Below are 14,048 nucleotides of genomic sequence, written 5' to 3'. Positions count from 1 at the left end.
AAATGGCTAATTGGGCCCAATTTGGACATTTTCACTTAGGGGTGTACTCCCTTTTGTTGCCAGTGGTTTAGACATTAATGGCTGTGTGTTGAGTTATTTTGAGGGGACAGCAAATTTACACTGTTATACAAGCTGTACACTCACTACTTTACATTGTAGCAAAGTGTCATTTCTTCAGTGTTGTCACATGAAAAGATAGAAGAAAATATTTACAAAAATGTGAGGGGTGTACTTACTTTTGTGAGATACTGTATGTGCATGCACGTGTAAACACTGATGATGTACAAAAGCTCTGGCATACAGTGCCTTGAAAAAGTATTCATACCCCTTGATATTTTCCACATTTTGTCATGTTACAACAAATAACATAAATGTATTTTATTGGGATTTTATGTGATAGACCAACACAAAGTGACACATAATTGTGAAGTGGAAGGAAAATAATAAATGGTTTTCAACATTTTTTACAAATAAATATGTGAAAAGTGTGGGGTACATTTGTATTCAGCCCCCCTGAGTCAATACTTTGTAGAATCACCTTTCACTGCAATTACAGCTGCAAGTCTTTTTGGGGATGTCTCTACCAGCTTTGTACATCTAGAGAGTCACATTTTTGCCCATTCTTCTTTGCAAAATATCTCAAGCTCTGTCAGATTGGATGGAGAACGTCTGTGAACAGCAATTTTCAAGTCTTGCCAGAGACGGTCCGTGATACTTTTTTTATTTGCACTAACATACAATTTGTTAGCAGCAGTACTGATTCACAAAAGTTTTGTTTGCTTTAAACTTCTCTACAACTTTATCCCTGACCAGTCTGGTGTGTTCCTTGGCCTTCATGATGCTGTTTGTTCACTAAGGTTCTCTAAAAAACCTCTGAGGGCTTTACAGAACAACAGAGAACAGAACAGAGCTGTATTTATACTGAGATTAAATTACACACATGTGGACTCTATTTACTAATTAGGTGACTTTGGAAAGCAATTATTTCCATTAGATCAGGGGTCCTCAAACTATGGCTCGCTGGTGGGATGCGGCCCGCCAGCGTGATTTACCCGGCCCGCGGACTGCCCCTTTAACATCGTAGCAATCCCCCTCCCCTCTGCTACCTTAATCACACAAGACGAGAAACATGACAGGTCCGGACAAAGGGCGGGACCTTTTGAGTTAAGAAGCGGGTTATTGGTTACTAGGCAGCGGGGCGGTCCCAGCAATCAATCACTTGCCTTTCACTTGTAAAGTCCCGCCCTTTGTCCAGACCTGCCATGCTTCTCGTCTTGTGTGATTAAGATAGCAGAGGGGAGGGGGGAGTGCTGGGATATTATAGAAGGGGCGGCAATGTAATATCAATGGGGGGAGTCTGTTATGGGGGGATCTGTGATGGAGAGGCGTTTGTGTTGGGGGGCTTTGTGAAGGGGGGACCTGATATGGGGGCTTTTTGATGGGGGGGGGTCTGTAATGGAGGGGGGGGGGTCATAAAGGGATGGACATGGTCAGCAACAATACTCAGGTAGGCCGTGGTGTTTAAACGATGCTCAATTGGTACTAAGGGGCCCAAAGTGTGCCAAGAAAATATCCCCCACACCATTACACCACCAACCTGAACCATTGATACAAGGCAGGATGGATCCATGCTTTCATGTTGTGTACGCCTAATTCTGACCCGACCATCTGATTGTTGGAGCTGAAATCCAGACTCATCAGACCAGGCAACGTTTTTCCAATCTTCTATTGTCCAGTTTTGGTCATCTTGTGCGAATTGTAGCCTCAGTTTCCTGTTCTTAGCTGACAGTAGTGGCCCCCCGGTGTGGTCTTCTGCTACTGTAGCCCATCTGCATCAAGGTTCGATGTTTTATGCATTCAGAGATAGTATTCTGCATACCTTGGTTGTAACGAGTGCCTATTTGAGTTACTGTTTGTTGTCTTTCAATCATCTGGAACTAGTCTGCCCATTCTCCTCTGACATCAACAAGGCATTTTCCTCCACACAACTGCCGCTCACTGGATATTTTCTCTTTTTCGGACCATTCTCTGTAAATCTGAGAGATGGTTGTGTGTGAAAATCCCAGTAGATCAGCAGTTTTCTAAATACTCAGAGCAGCCTGTCTGGCACCAACAACATTCAAAGTCACTTAAATCCACTTTCTTCCCCACTCCCATGCTCGGTGTAAACTTCAGCAAGTCATCTTCACCATCTCTAGATGCCTAAATGTATTGAGTTGCTGCCGCGTGATTAGCGGATTAGCAATTTGTGTTACCAAGCAATCGAACAGGTGTACCTAATAAAGTGGCCGGTGAGCGTATCTGAGCACAAGCATGTACATCCATTCACTTTTAGACCCCTTTCACACTGGGGCCACGGGCGCTGTTTAAGTGGCAGTTTTGCGCCGCTTTTTGGGCTGCTAGCGGAAGCGCTGCCCGTTAATTGCAATGGGCCGGGGCAATTTGGGAGTGCTGTATACAGCGATCCCAACCCACCCCAAAGATGCTGCTTGCAGGACTTTTCCACCACCCGGGTGTGAACACACCTATTGCAGAGAATGAGAGGCAGTTTTTCCAGGCGCTATTTCTAGCGCTAAAATGCCTGAAAACTGCCTCAGTGTGAAGGGGGACTAATGGTTAGTTGTACCTGCAGCACCCCAAAAAAACCACTGGGATTTAATGGTAGAAGGACTTTTATGCCTGAAACCATCTGTGTGCATGGAGACTTACTCAAAAAAAAAAACATCTTTAACGGAGCGCCGCACGCCGATATATGTCCTAACTTTGAAGAGGAATATCGTTGTTATGACAGCAGCTAGCTTCCATAACCCCGGTATCCTCTTTCACGTCCAGCGGTCCGCTTTCCGATAAGAGCGGCAGATTCGCAGCGAGATCACTTTTATTGGTGGCAGGAGAGGCCCACCCGCTCCCTCCGGTACCCTCCGCCGCTCACCGGAGCCGTCAGCCCACACCCGTCTCCATAACATTACAGGGCGGAAGCAACGTTAAAACGTCACTTCCGCCCATAGCTCTTAACCACTTCCCGACCGGCGCACGCAGATGTACGTCGGCAGAATGGCACGGACAGGCAGATGGGCGTACAGGTACGTACCTTTAAATTTGCCGCCGTGCCATCGCACGGGCCGGCCAGGACCTTCGTGATTTGGATCACAGGTCCCGCGGACCTGATCACCGCAGGGATACCCGCGATCGTCTCACGGGGAGAAAGAACGGGGAGATTTGTATAGCACTGATTGCTGTATAAATGACAATGGTCCCAAAAATGTGTCAAAATTGTCTGATGTGTCCGCCATAATGTCGCAGTCACGATAAAAATCGCTGATCGCCGCCATTACTAGTAAAAAAAAAATTATTAATAAAAATGCCATAAAACTATCCCCTATTTTGTAAACGCTATAACTTTTGCGCAAACCAATCAATAAACGCTTATTGTGATTTTTTTTTACCAAAAATATGTAGAATACGTATCGGCCTAAACTGAGAAAAAAAACATTTTTTATACATTTTTGGGGGATATTTATTATAGCGAAATGTAAAAAATAATGCGTTTTTTTCAAAATTGTCGCTCTATTTTTGTTTAAAGCGCAAAAAATTAAAAACGCAGGATTGATCAAATACCACCAAAAGAAAGCTCTATTTGTGGGAAAAAAGGACGTTAATTTTGTTTGGGAGCAACGTCACGCGACCGCGCAATTGTCAGTTAAAGCGACGCAGTGCCGAATCGCAAAAAGTGCTCTGGTCTTTGGCCAGCAAAATGGTCCGGGGCTTAAGTAGTTAAAGGGCCATTTATTTTTTTTTTTACATGACAATTTTTTTTTTTTTTTTTTATTGCATTTTAGTGTAAATATGAGATCTGAGGTCTTTTTGACCCCAGATCTCATATTTAAGAGGACCTGTCATGCTTTTTTTCTATTACAAGGGATGTTTACATTCCTTGTAATAGGAATAATGGCCCTTTCACACTGGGGTAGCGTCGGCGGTAAAGCGCCACTATTGTAAGCGGCGCTTTACCGTCGGTATTCGGTCGCTAGCGGGGCGGTTTTACCCCTCGCTAGCGGCCGAGAAAGGGTTAAAAACCACCGTAAAGCGCCTCTGCAGAGGCGCTTTGCCGGCGGTATAGCCGCGCCTTCCCATTGATTTCAATGGGCAGGAGCGGTGAAGGAGCGGTATACACTCCGCTCCTTCACCTCTCCAAAGATGCTGCTAGCAGGACTTTTTATCCCGTCCTGCTGGCGCACCGCTCCAGTGTGAAAGCCCTCGGGGCTTTCACACTGGAATGAAAGCAGCGGCACTTTCGGGTCGGTTTGCAAGCGCTATTATTAGCGCAATAGCGCCTGCAAACCGCCCCAGTGTAAAAGGGCTCTAAAAGTGACACCGTTTTTTTTTTTAAAACAGTGTAAAAATAAAAAATAAAAAAGGTAAAATAAATAAGAAAAAATTTTTTTTTTTTTAAACGCACCCCATCCCGCCAAGTTTGCGCGCAGAAGCGAACGCATACGTGAGTAGCGCCCGCATACGAAAACAGTGTTCAAACCACACATGTGAGGTATCGCCGCGATCGGTAGAGCGAAAGAGCAATAATTCTAGCCCTAGACCTCCTCTGTAACTTACAACATGCAACCTGTAGAATTTTTTTAAACGTCGCCTATGGAGATTTTTAAGGGTAAAAGTTTGTCGCCATTCCACGAGCGGGCGCAAATTTGAGGCGTGACATGTTTGGTATCAATTTACTCGGCGTATCATTATCTTTCACAATATAGAAAAAAATTGGGCTAACTTTACTGTTGTCTTATTTTTTAATTCAAAAAAGTGTATTTTTTCCCAAAAAAAAGTGCGCTTGTAAGACCGCTGTGCAAATACAGAGTGACAGAAAGTATTGCATTTGCATTTTCTGGCAAAAAAACAAACAAACTGTTTTTAACATGTAAACAACAAATCTCAAAAAGAGGCTCGGTCTTTAAGTGGTTATTTTTTTTTTTTTACTGAAGACAATAAAGAAAATATATTTATACATTAAAGTTTCCCTTTAACATGCCTTTATTCTTAATAGCCTACATATTATTTTTACAAGTAAGGATGAGAGAAGAGATTCCCCATAACTACAAAATGCAGAAAATATATTACATTTTCACAGGAGTCCGTTTATTAAATATTTGTTGGGGGGGGATCGCGAATTGTGGCCGAAATTTCTGTAACAAATGAATTCCTATGATTGGCAGCAAAATACAAAATTCTGAAATTCCTCAATGTGAAAATCTATTGCATTTTTGACCACTATATGGAAATGATAATCATAGGAATTTTTAATGCATAATGGACATAATTCATGCAGCCTGCACAAATGTGTGCCACAATCATCCAACAAATGTTTTCTCAATAGGCCCCTGTGTGTTTTTATTCTGAGCAAATGTCTCAGCACTGGCTAAACTGAAGTCATAAACTTTATAACACTCTCCTAAATTACAAAATATATAAAATATATATTTTTCTGTATAACAAATAAAATAATACACTTGAAAATTGAACAATGGGAAATAATTTTCATAATGGAGATGCGCCAAGAAAGGAAAACTGAACAGGAATTATTCTTGCAGCTGAAGCTTAAGGCTCATTTACAATTCAAGTGATCTGCCTTGATTAGACATGTGCACTGCCAAAAAATGTGTTCGTTTTCGTTTCATTTGTTTTTTGTTTTTTTTGTTTTTTGGGTCATTCGTTATGATCGCAATTAGTAAATCTGTACATTCGTAAATTCGTACATTCATACATTCGTAAATTTATACATTCGTAAATTTGTAAATTTGTACATTCGTAAATTAGAAAATTCGTATATTCGTACATTCGTAAATTAGAAGATTCGTATATTCGTAAATTAGAAAATTCGTACATTCGTAAATTAGAAGATTCGTATATTCGTAAATTAGAAAATTCGTAAATTAGAAAATTCGGAAATTTAGAAATTCCAAATCCGAAAACTCGAAAATCTGAAATAGTAACTAACTATTAAATTATAGGTATTGTAATTTCCTTTCAAATTTGGCTGTTAGTGATCGTAACAAATATGAATTTATCGGAAGTTACAAATTATCTGAAATAAAGAATGCTGCATCTAAACTAATGGAACGGAACAAAATAATAATAAATAATAATAAAAAAATTTTATTATTATTATTGTTATTTATTATTATTAATTCATTACATTCCATTCCTTTGGAGACGGCATTCGTTATTTAGGATAATTTGTAACTTTGGATAAATTTGTATTTGTTACGTTCACTAACAGCCAAATTTAAAAGGTAATTACAATACTTATAATTTAATAGTTAGTGATAGTTAAGTTATTATTAGTTAATTATTATTTCAGATTTCTGAATTTCCAAATTTACGGATTTACGAATATACAAATGTACTTATGTACCAATTTTACGAATGTACGAATTTACGAATGTGTGAATGTACGAATTTACAGATTTTCGAATATTTGAATTTACGAATATTCGGAAAAATTTGTTAAAAGGGTTTTCGTGAATTTGGATATTTCCGAATTAAACAATTTGTCGAAATTCGTTAAAAAACCAATTCGGAACGAAACGAATTGCACATGTCTAGCCTTGATCAACACAGGCTGAACGCGATGACGCATAAAAAGCAATTGTTACTTATCTGTCCTGTTTACACCATACAGGTTGATTGCGGAAAAATGCAGCAAGTATGTATTTTTACGAAACACGCCAAAAATGTGTGTCAACATGTGTCAATGTAACATGTCAATCAAAATAAAAAAGATCTTAGAATGTCAAGCCTTGATGTAACCTTTACAGAAATGCAGTTTAAAATGTGTTAAAAAATGCATGTCATTGTGCATCAATATAAATGCATTTTCTGTGCATTTTTAAGCGCTTTGTAGTGTGAAGTATTGTTACTTTCATGTAAAAAAAAAAAAGTATACATATACGGATAGTATTTACAGTACGCCTTATGTTGAAAAAAATCTGTGGCTGGGAATAGTAGAAAATACTATCTTATCAAAAGTATTGGGACACCTGCCTTTACACACACATGAATTTTAATGGCATCCCAGTCTTATGCCCCGTACACACGATCAGACATTCCAACAACAAAATCCATGTTTTTTTTTCCCGACGGATGTTGGCTCAAACTTGTCTTGCATACACACGGTCACACAAATCTCGTCAGAAATTCCGAACGTCAAGAACGCAGTGACGTACAACGCGTACGACGAACCGAGAAAAATTAAGTTCAATAGCAAGTGCTGCTCTTCTGCTTGATTCCGAGCATGCGTGGCACTTTGTGTGTCGGAATTGTGTACACACGATTGGAATTTACGACAACGGATTTTGTTGTCGAAAAAATTGAGATCCAGATCTCAAATTTTGTGTGACGGAAATTCCGATGGAAAATGTCCGATGGAGCCTACATATGGTCGGAATTTCCGACAGCAAGCTCACATCGAACATTTTCCGTCGGAAAATCCGACCGCGTGTACAGGCCATTAGACCGTAGGGTTCAATATTGAGTTGGCCCACCCTTTGCAGCTATAACAGCTTCAACTAGACATGTGCACTGACAAAAAATTTGTTTGTTTTGGCTTCATTCGTTTGTTTTTTGGAAATTCTAAATTTTTAAATTTGCTAATTTTCAAACTTCCGAATTTTCAAACTTCCGAATTCCGAATTTTCAAATTTCAGAATTTCAGAATTTTCAAATTTCAGCATTCCGAATTTTTGGAATTCTAAAATTCAAGAATTAGAAAATCCGAAAGTTCGAAAATCGGAAAAAAAGAAAGTCAGCAAAATTCTAAATAATAACTAATCAATAATAACTATTAAATTATAGGTATTGGAATTTCCTTTCAAATTTGGCTGTTTGTGAACCTTACGAATACAAATTTATCTGAAGTTACGAATTATCCAAAATAACGAATGCCGCATCTAAACAAATGGAATGGAACAAATTAATAATAAATAATAATAATAAAAAAGTTTTATTATTATTATTGTTATTTATTATTATTAGATTGTTCCGTTCCATTCATTTAGATACGGCATTCGTTATTTCAGATAATTCGTAACTTTGGATAAATTCATACTCGTTACCTTCACTAACAACCAAATTTGAAAGGAAATTCCAATACCTATAGTTTAATAGTTATTATTAGTTATTATTTCAGATTTTCGGGTTTTCGAATTTTTGGATTTTCATTCTGTTGAATTTTCAGATTTTCATTCTTATTTTCGGATTTTCAAATTTCCAAATTTTAGAAATTTTCAAATTTCTGAAATTTTGAATTTCCGAATTTCCGAAATTTTGAATTTTCGGAAATTCGGAAATTTTGAATTTTCGGAAATTTAAAAATTCGGAAATTCGAAATGAACGAATTTGTCAAAATTTGTTAAAAAACGAATGCGGAACTAAACGAATCGCACATGTCTAGCTTCAACACTTCTGGGAAGGCTGCCCACAAGGTTTAGGAGTGTGTCTATGGGAATGTTTGGCCATTCATCCAGAAGCACATTTGTGAGGTCAGGCAGTGATTTTGGACGAAAAGGACTGGCTCACAGTCTCTTCTCCAATTCAACCCAAAGGTTGAGGCCAGGTCTTTGTGCAGGCCAGTCAAGTTCCTCCACCCCAAATTGGGGCCAGTCACTTCACTGGATATATATAAGGGTTTACAACCACTTTAAGATCCCTTAACAAAAGGTACTGCCCTTGGGTAGACCCAGAAACTCACCAGAGGTCCACCATAGTACCCTAAATATATTGTATGGCTGGGGATTCAACCTGTCAGCATCCACTCAAAATATCCGTTCCTGGTGCACTGTCCCTTTAAGCATAAAATAGTTGCAGTTTAAAACATAACCTAATTGTTAAAGTAAACTAAATACACATCTGAGTAATTCAAACTGAGTATATGATAGAAAAAAGCATAATCTGAGAATACCTTCAGTATGTTGATTATGTTCAACTATGTTTAAATGATCATCATATCCAAAAAAAAAAGGCAACTAACCAAGCTTGTTTTAATCCCACCCCTCTCGCCTCTCAATCCTTCCTATTGGTTACTGAGTCCTCCCATCACTAGATCGGCCAGTAGAGAGGTTTTGAGTGGCATGTTTTTTGATGGGACCATCAAGCTGGACCCTTACAGGAAAAATTGATATTTACGTATGACTTGACTCACCCCATCCTGTCCCTAAAGCTTCTGTATTGGCCACTCAAGTGATGGGTGGGCCTCAATAATCAAGTGTAGATATGAAAATTAGGAGCAGCCAAGCTCAACCTAACCAGCTACCGATCGATATCAGTGGATCTTCTAAACATTTTCACTGGAGGTGACCTCAGATGTGCATTTATTCATCATATGCTCAGTTTGAATTGCCCATCTTTGTGACAAGTTTACTTTAAGACAGATTCTGTGTAATTCACATTTTGCCCCCCCCCCCCCAAGTATCGCATTAGTAAATAGTGCAATCAGTGCGATTGTTCCCATCCCAAGTGATCAGGTCTCATTGTTGACTTTATACAAACGCTTCCTGCTGCTCTGTCTGAAGGAGGCTGCTGCCCAGTAGGTGATTCTCTTCCTGGCCTGTTCTAGAAGCTTCATGGGCAGGCAGTACATCTGGCTTTCCAATATGGAGGCGTTCTTCCCAATGGCATCCAGACACAAGCTTTACCAGGAAATAAAGAGAGAACTTTACAGGGCTGAACACACTGAATTCATGCAACATACATGATGAATTTACCTTACATAGTAGGCGAGGTTGAAAAAAAAGACACAAGTCCATCAAGTTCAACCTATGTGCGTGATTATATGTGCCCAGTATTACATTGTATATCCCTGAAGAAAGTAGTAATATCTAATCTATTCTACTATTCTAGTATCTCAGGGGCATTTCTGGATGAATAGCAAAGTCTTTGTGTAATATGTCAGTGTCCTCTCTCCTAGAGGGTGTGTAAAGGAGAAATGTGTCTGTCTTTATCCAAGGCTGCATCTTCACCTTACTTTTAGGAATTCGTTTCATAGTAGAAATTGTAGAATCCTTACTAGGAACCCCAAATTTGGTGTGCTAACCAAGTGGAACTGGTATCATAACATATCCAAAGCTGGAGTTCCTAGGACTAAGTGGCCCAGAGATATGGGGCCCCAAAACCGGTTCGGAAAATGTCATTCTCTGCTGCAGAAAAGTGCTTGACATTTTCTGAACCGATATTAGGGGCCCCGTATTTCGGGGCCACTTGGTGCTAGAAACACCAGCTTTGAATATGTTCCTATTTGGGGTTCCTAGCACTAAGTGGCCCCAAGATACGGGGCCCCAAAGTCGGTCAACTGTGTCCATCTGCAGCAATGTCATTTCAGGACCCTTTGGGTTCAGAGACCCCAAATTTTGGCTGCAGCTAGGGGGCATCTAGGAACCCTTAACTATCGAGTTTGAAGTTCGGGGGACCTATGGCTGTAAATGGACACAGTGAGGCTGCAAATGGGCATTGTTGACACTCTTTTCCACTTATAGTAGCTGTGCATTTCTCACCCTCGTCTTATACTCGGGTCAATAAGTTTTTCCCATTTTTTTGTGGTCAATTAGGGCCTCGACTTATACTCGGAACGACTTCTACTCGAGTATATACGGTATGTCAGCATATCTTAGAGTAACACCCATTTTTGCATATAAGCTTATATGGCTTTAGACTAAAGTTAAGTAACATAACTCCACCCATTGTCCTGACATAGTTACTCAGAATAGAAGTATCTACACAGCAAAACCTCTTCTCTCTGTCATCTGTCCCTGTGTGTTCTGTGACCTTCAGAGACTAACACTAATTACATTATAACATTCATGTGTTTCATATATTTTTCAGAAACTTTTATCACTTAAAATAATAATAAACTCAAAATCTCTAACAATCCCTGTATGTTGCGGTCATTCAGGTGCTTATCTAATAGTTTTTTGAAACTATCAATGCCCCCCGCTGAGACCACCGCCTGTGGAAGGGAATTCAACATCCTTGCCGCTCTTACAATAAAGAACCCTCTACTTAGTAAACTTACAAGGTACTTCTAACAAGTTCTGGGAAAACGTCCTTCAGCACCTAAGGTGAAAAGGCCAAAATGCCTACCATGTGCCTCGTATATGAGCTTAAAATTACTTTAGCCGCATAGGTTGCAGGTCCTGCTCTTTTTTCACCTCCTTCCTGCTAAAGTGCTCAAGACTACCTCCTCTTCTCCCTACCTCCCGGCCCAGGCTTGCACACAACCAGTGGCAGACACAGATGCAGGATTCCACTGTGTAGGAAATGGTTTGGCTTGCCCTTCTATGGATCCAGGGCAATGTGGCCCAGGCTTTTTGTTTCCAAAATTTGGGCATATTGTATGTTGGCATTAAACTATTTTGCATCTTACTGGTCCTCAGATGTGCTGACTGCATTCATTTTCTTTTTTCAGACCTTTTCTCCTTTATTTGCACCTGTGATCCTGCCAGTAATACACTTCCTCCCTTAGGGTGGCTATGCTCACTCATTGTAGTTTTTATCTATGGAGGAACAGTGTTGTCACAAATGTTAGGACTACAGAAGATCCTCTCTTTCTTCATCTAAATAACATAGGGAGGAGGCCTTTTGTAGTTCACAGATGAAAACTGTAGAAATAGAAATAAAAGGCAGCGCTTATATAATATATAATATAGATATATATATATCTATAGATATGTATACAGAGAGAGAGAGAGAGAAAACAAGAAGTAATATTGTGATCATTTGTACCACATAATAAGTAAAAACATATAATGTCCACAAAGTGAAAAAAATTGTGTCCACCAAGTGAAAAAATGATTTAAGATTCAATAAAAATCCTGGCATCAGTGAATAATGTCAGAGGATAACATCTTGAAAACAACGGTAAGGCAAATTACATCAGTATGAAGAAAACCTCTTTGAAAAGAAGCTTGTGAAAAAAAACGCCACCAATTGTATGAAGGCTTACCAGAAGTAGTAGACTTAAAGGGGCTTATGCCTCTTAAGTCAAACAGGCTTATGGTGATAGACACCGTGTGACCTAGGCAGATCTTTAAATGATGTTGATCAACACCCAATCCACAGCATACAGGCACATGGGGTTTAAATGGAAGGAGGAAAGGCCAGAGGATATCCTTATGCTCACACGTTGAAACCAAGAAACAAAGAAAGGTTCCACATAGTGTGATATCGTTTAAAAATTACATTTAAAAAGAGTAACAATGGAACACTCACATTTAGGAAGTGCATACAAGGCTATAAAAAGGCATGAAGAGGCACAGTGATGTTGACAGAGGTCAACCCGCTGCGTTTCGTCTGATTAGACATCATCTGGGGCGGTATGGTGGCGTTTTTTTCTCACAAGCTTCTTTTCAAAGAGTTTTTCTTCACACTGATGTCATTTGCCTTACTGTTGTTTTCAAAATGTTCATCCTCTGACATTATTCACTGATGCCAGGATTTTTCTTGAATCTTAAATCATTTTTTCACTTGGCGGACAGTATTTTTTTCACTTTGTGGACATTATATATATGTTTTTACTTGTTATATGGTACAACTGATTACAATATTACTGCTTGTTCTAAATATATAGATATAATAGCGCTGCATTTTATTTCTATTTGTATCCTTTGCTGTTTGTCTCAGGCTGTGCTGGCTGCTGTATATATACATTTTTTTTTTTTTTTTAATTTTCACAGCGCGGTAATTCCCTTTTGATATTCACAGATGAAAACTGAGCAGGGGTGATGACACTGCTTGAGATGATATTGCAGAGAGCACAGGAGTTCTGTGCTGTGTAATGTCTCTCTGCTCTCTGTTACTGATCACATCCACATTTCCAAGACAGATTGGAATCATTGGATCAGTGATTGGAAGAATGTCCTTAGTGTTGACCCTGTTTTACATCAGCATTTATAGGTAAAGCCTCACACGCACTACTAGTTTTTGGTTCATTCAACCAGTGAGTCGAACAAAAATAAAACTGACATCTCAGGTCAGAGCCACTGTACTAACAATCCAATGTACAGCCATCTCCCTGGCTGGGCTTTTGTGTTCTGACAGGGGGACAGCCCTGCCAGAACACACTGATCTGTGCTCTCAGCCATTGGCTGATCGGATGCTGATGGGCAGACCTTTTTTGGTCATGCCCCTTCGGCAGAAGGGGCTTCTGTCAGACCGGCTGCCATACACACGGTCCCGAATTTGGGCAGGTCTAAAACTAGGGGGGAGGGGATATGTGCCCCGGGCACCATATTGAGAAGGGCACCAACGCCCTGAGGCGGGAACCATGTTTACTAGAACCACCGATATTAAGCTGCTACAAGTGGAGAAAAATACAGCCGACTGGTGCTTGTAAATGCTGCCCCATACCAGGGCCGAAACTAGGGAGGGGGGGTGCCCCAGGTGCCATATTAAGAAGGGCACCACCTCCCCCATGCGGTGGAAGTGGTATTTACTAGAACCGCCAACATTCAGCTGCTACGATTGGAGGAAAATACAGCCGACTGATGCTTGTAAATGCCGCCCTATGCAGAGTGCAACTTCAGCTCTCCGCATGCTTCCTGCTGAGCCAGAGCTCTCCCACTAGCACAGAATAAGAGCCTTGCTGATTGCATAGCTATTAGTCTCAGAAATATAAAATATATATCTCTGCGCTGTGGTGGGGCGGCAGCTCACACAGATAAGTAATATACCAAACTTATAATTAATCTTAAGAAAAAGTGTGTAGTGCCAAAAGGTAAATGAACAGCAATGAGATGTGAATACTGTGTTATAAATGGACAACATATATATATATATATATATATATATATATATATATATATATATATATATATATATCATCCACAAGATTGGACATATATATATGTATATATATATATATATATATATTTTTTTTTTTTTTTTTCACTTTAACACTTTATTATAGCTATTAGTCTGACTCAGCAAGTATGTGAGACTTCTGCAGAGACACCACTGCTTCCACACACAAAGCAAGGGTCCCACGCTGCAGATGT

General features: G+C 39.6%; 1 protein-coding gene across 2 annotated transcripts in view; it reads right to left on the bottom strand.

Annotated features, from left to right (window-relative positions):
* Positions 1-1,551: 1,551 nt before the first annotated feature.
* Positions 1,552-14,048, bottom strand: part of KLHDC1 (kelch domain containing 1) — a 49,274-nt gene continuing 36,777 nt past the window's right edge. Inside the window, exons 13-14 of one of the 2 annotated variants that reach the window (XR_012237115.1) lie at positions 8,753-9,689; positions 1,552-2,036 (exon numbers count right to left, since the gene is read on the bottom strand). Coding sequence is in view for 1 of the 2 variants with exons in the window: in XM_073609896.1 (XP_073465997.1) it covers positions 9,521-9,689 (169 nt within the window). In the remaining variant the exon portion in view is untranslated. Of the gene's footprint in view, positions 2,037-8,129; positions 9,690-14,048 lie in introns of those variants that run through there. The other variant, XM_073609896.1, reaches the window with a different exon arrangement.

This window comes from Aquarana catesbeiana, linkage group LG13, assembly GCF_042186555.1.
Source record: "Aquarana catesbeiana isolate 2022-GZ linkage group LG13, ASM4218655v1, whole genome shotgun sequence".
NCBI classification, from domain to species: Eukaryota; Metazoa; Chordata; class Amphibia; order Anura; family Ranidae; genus Aquarana; species Aquarana catesbeiana.
This window is presented reverse-complemented; position numbering and strand designations above follow the sequence as displayed.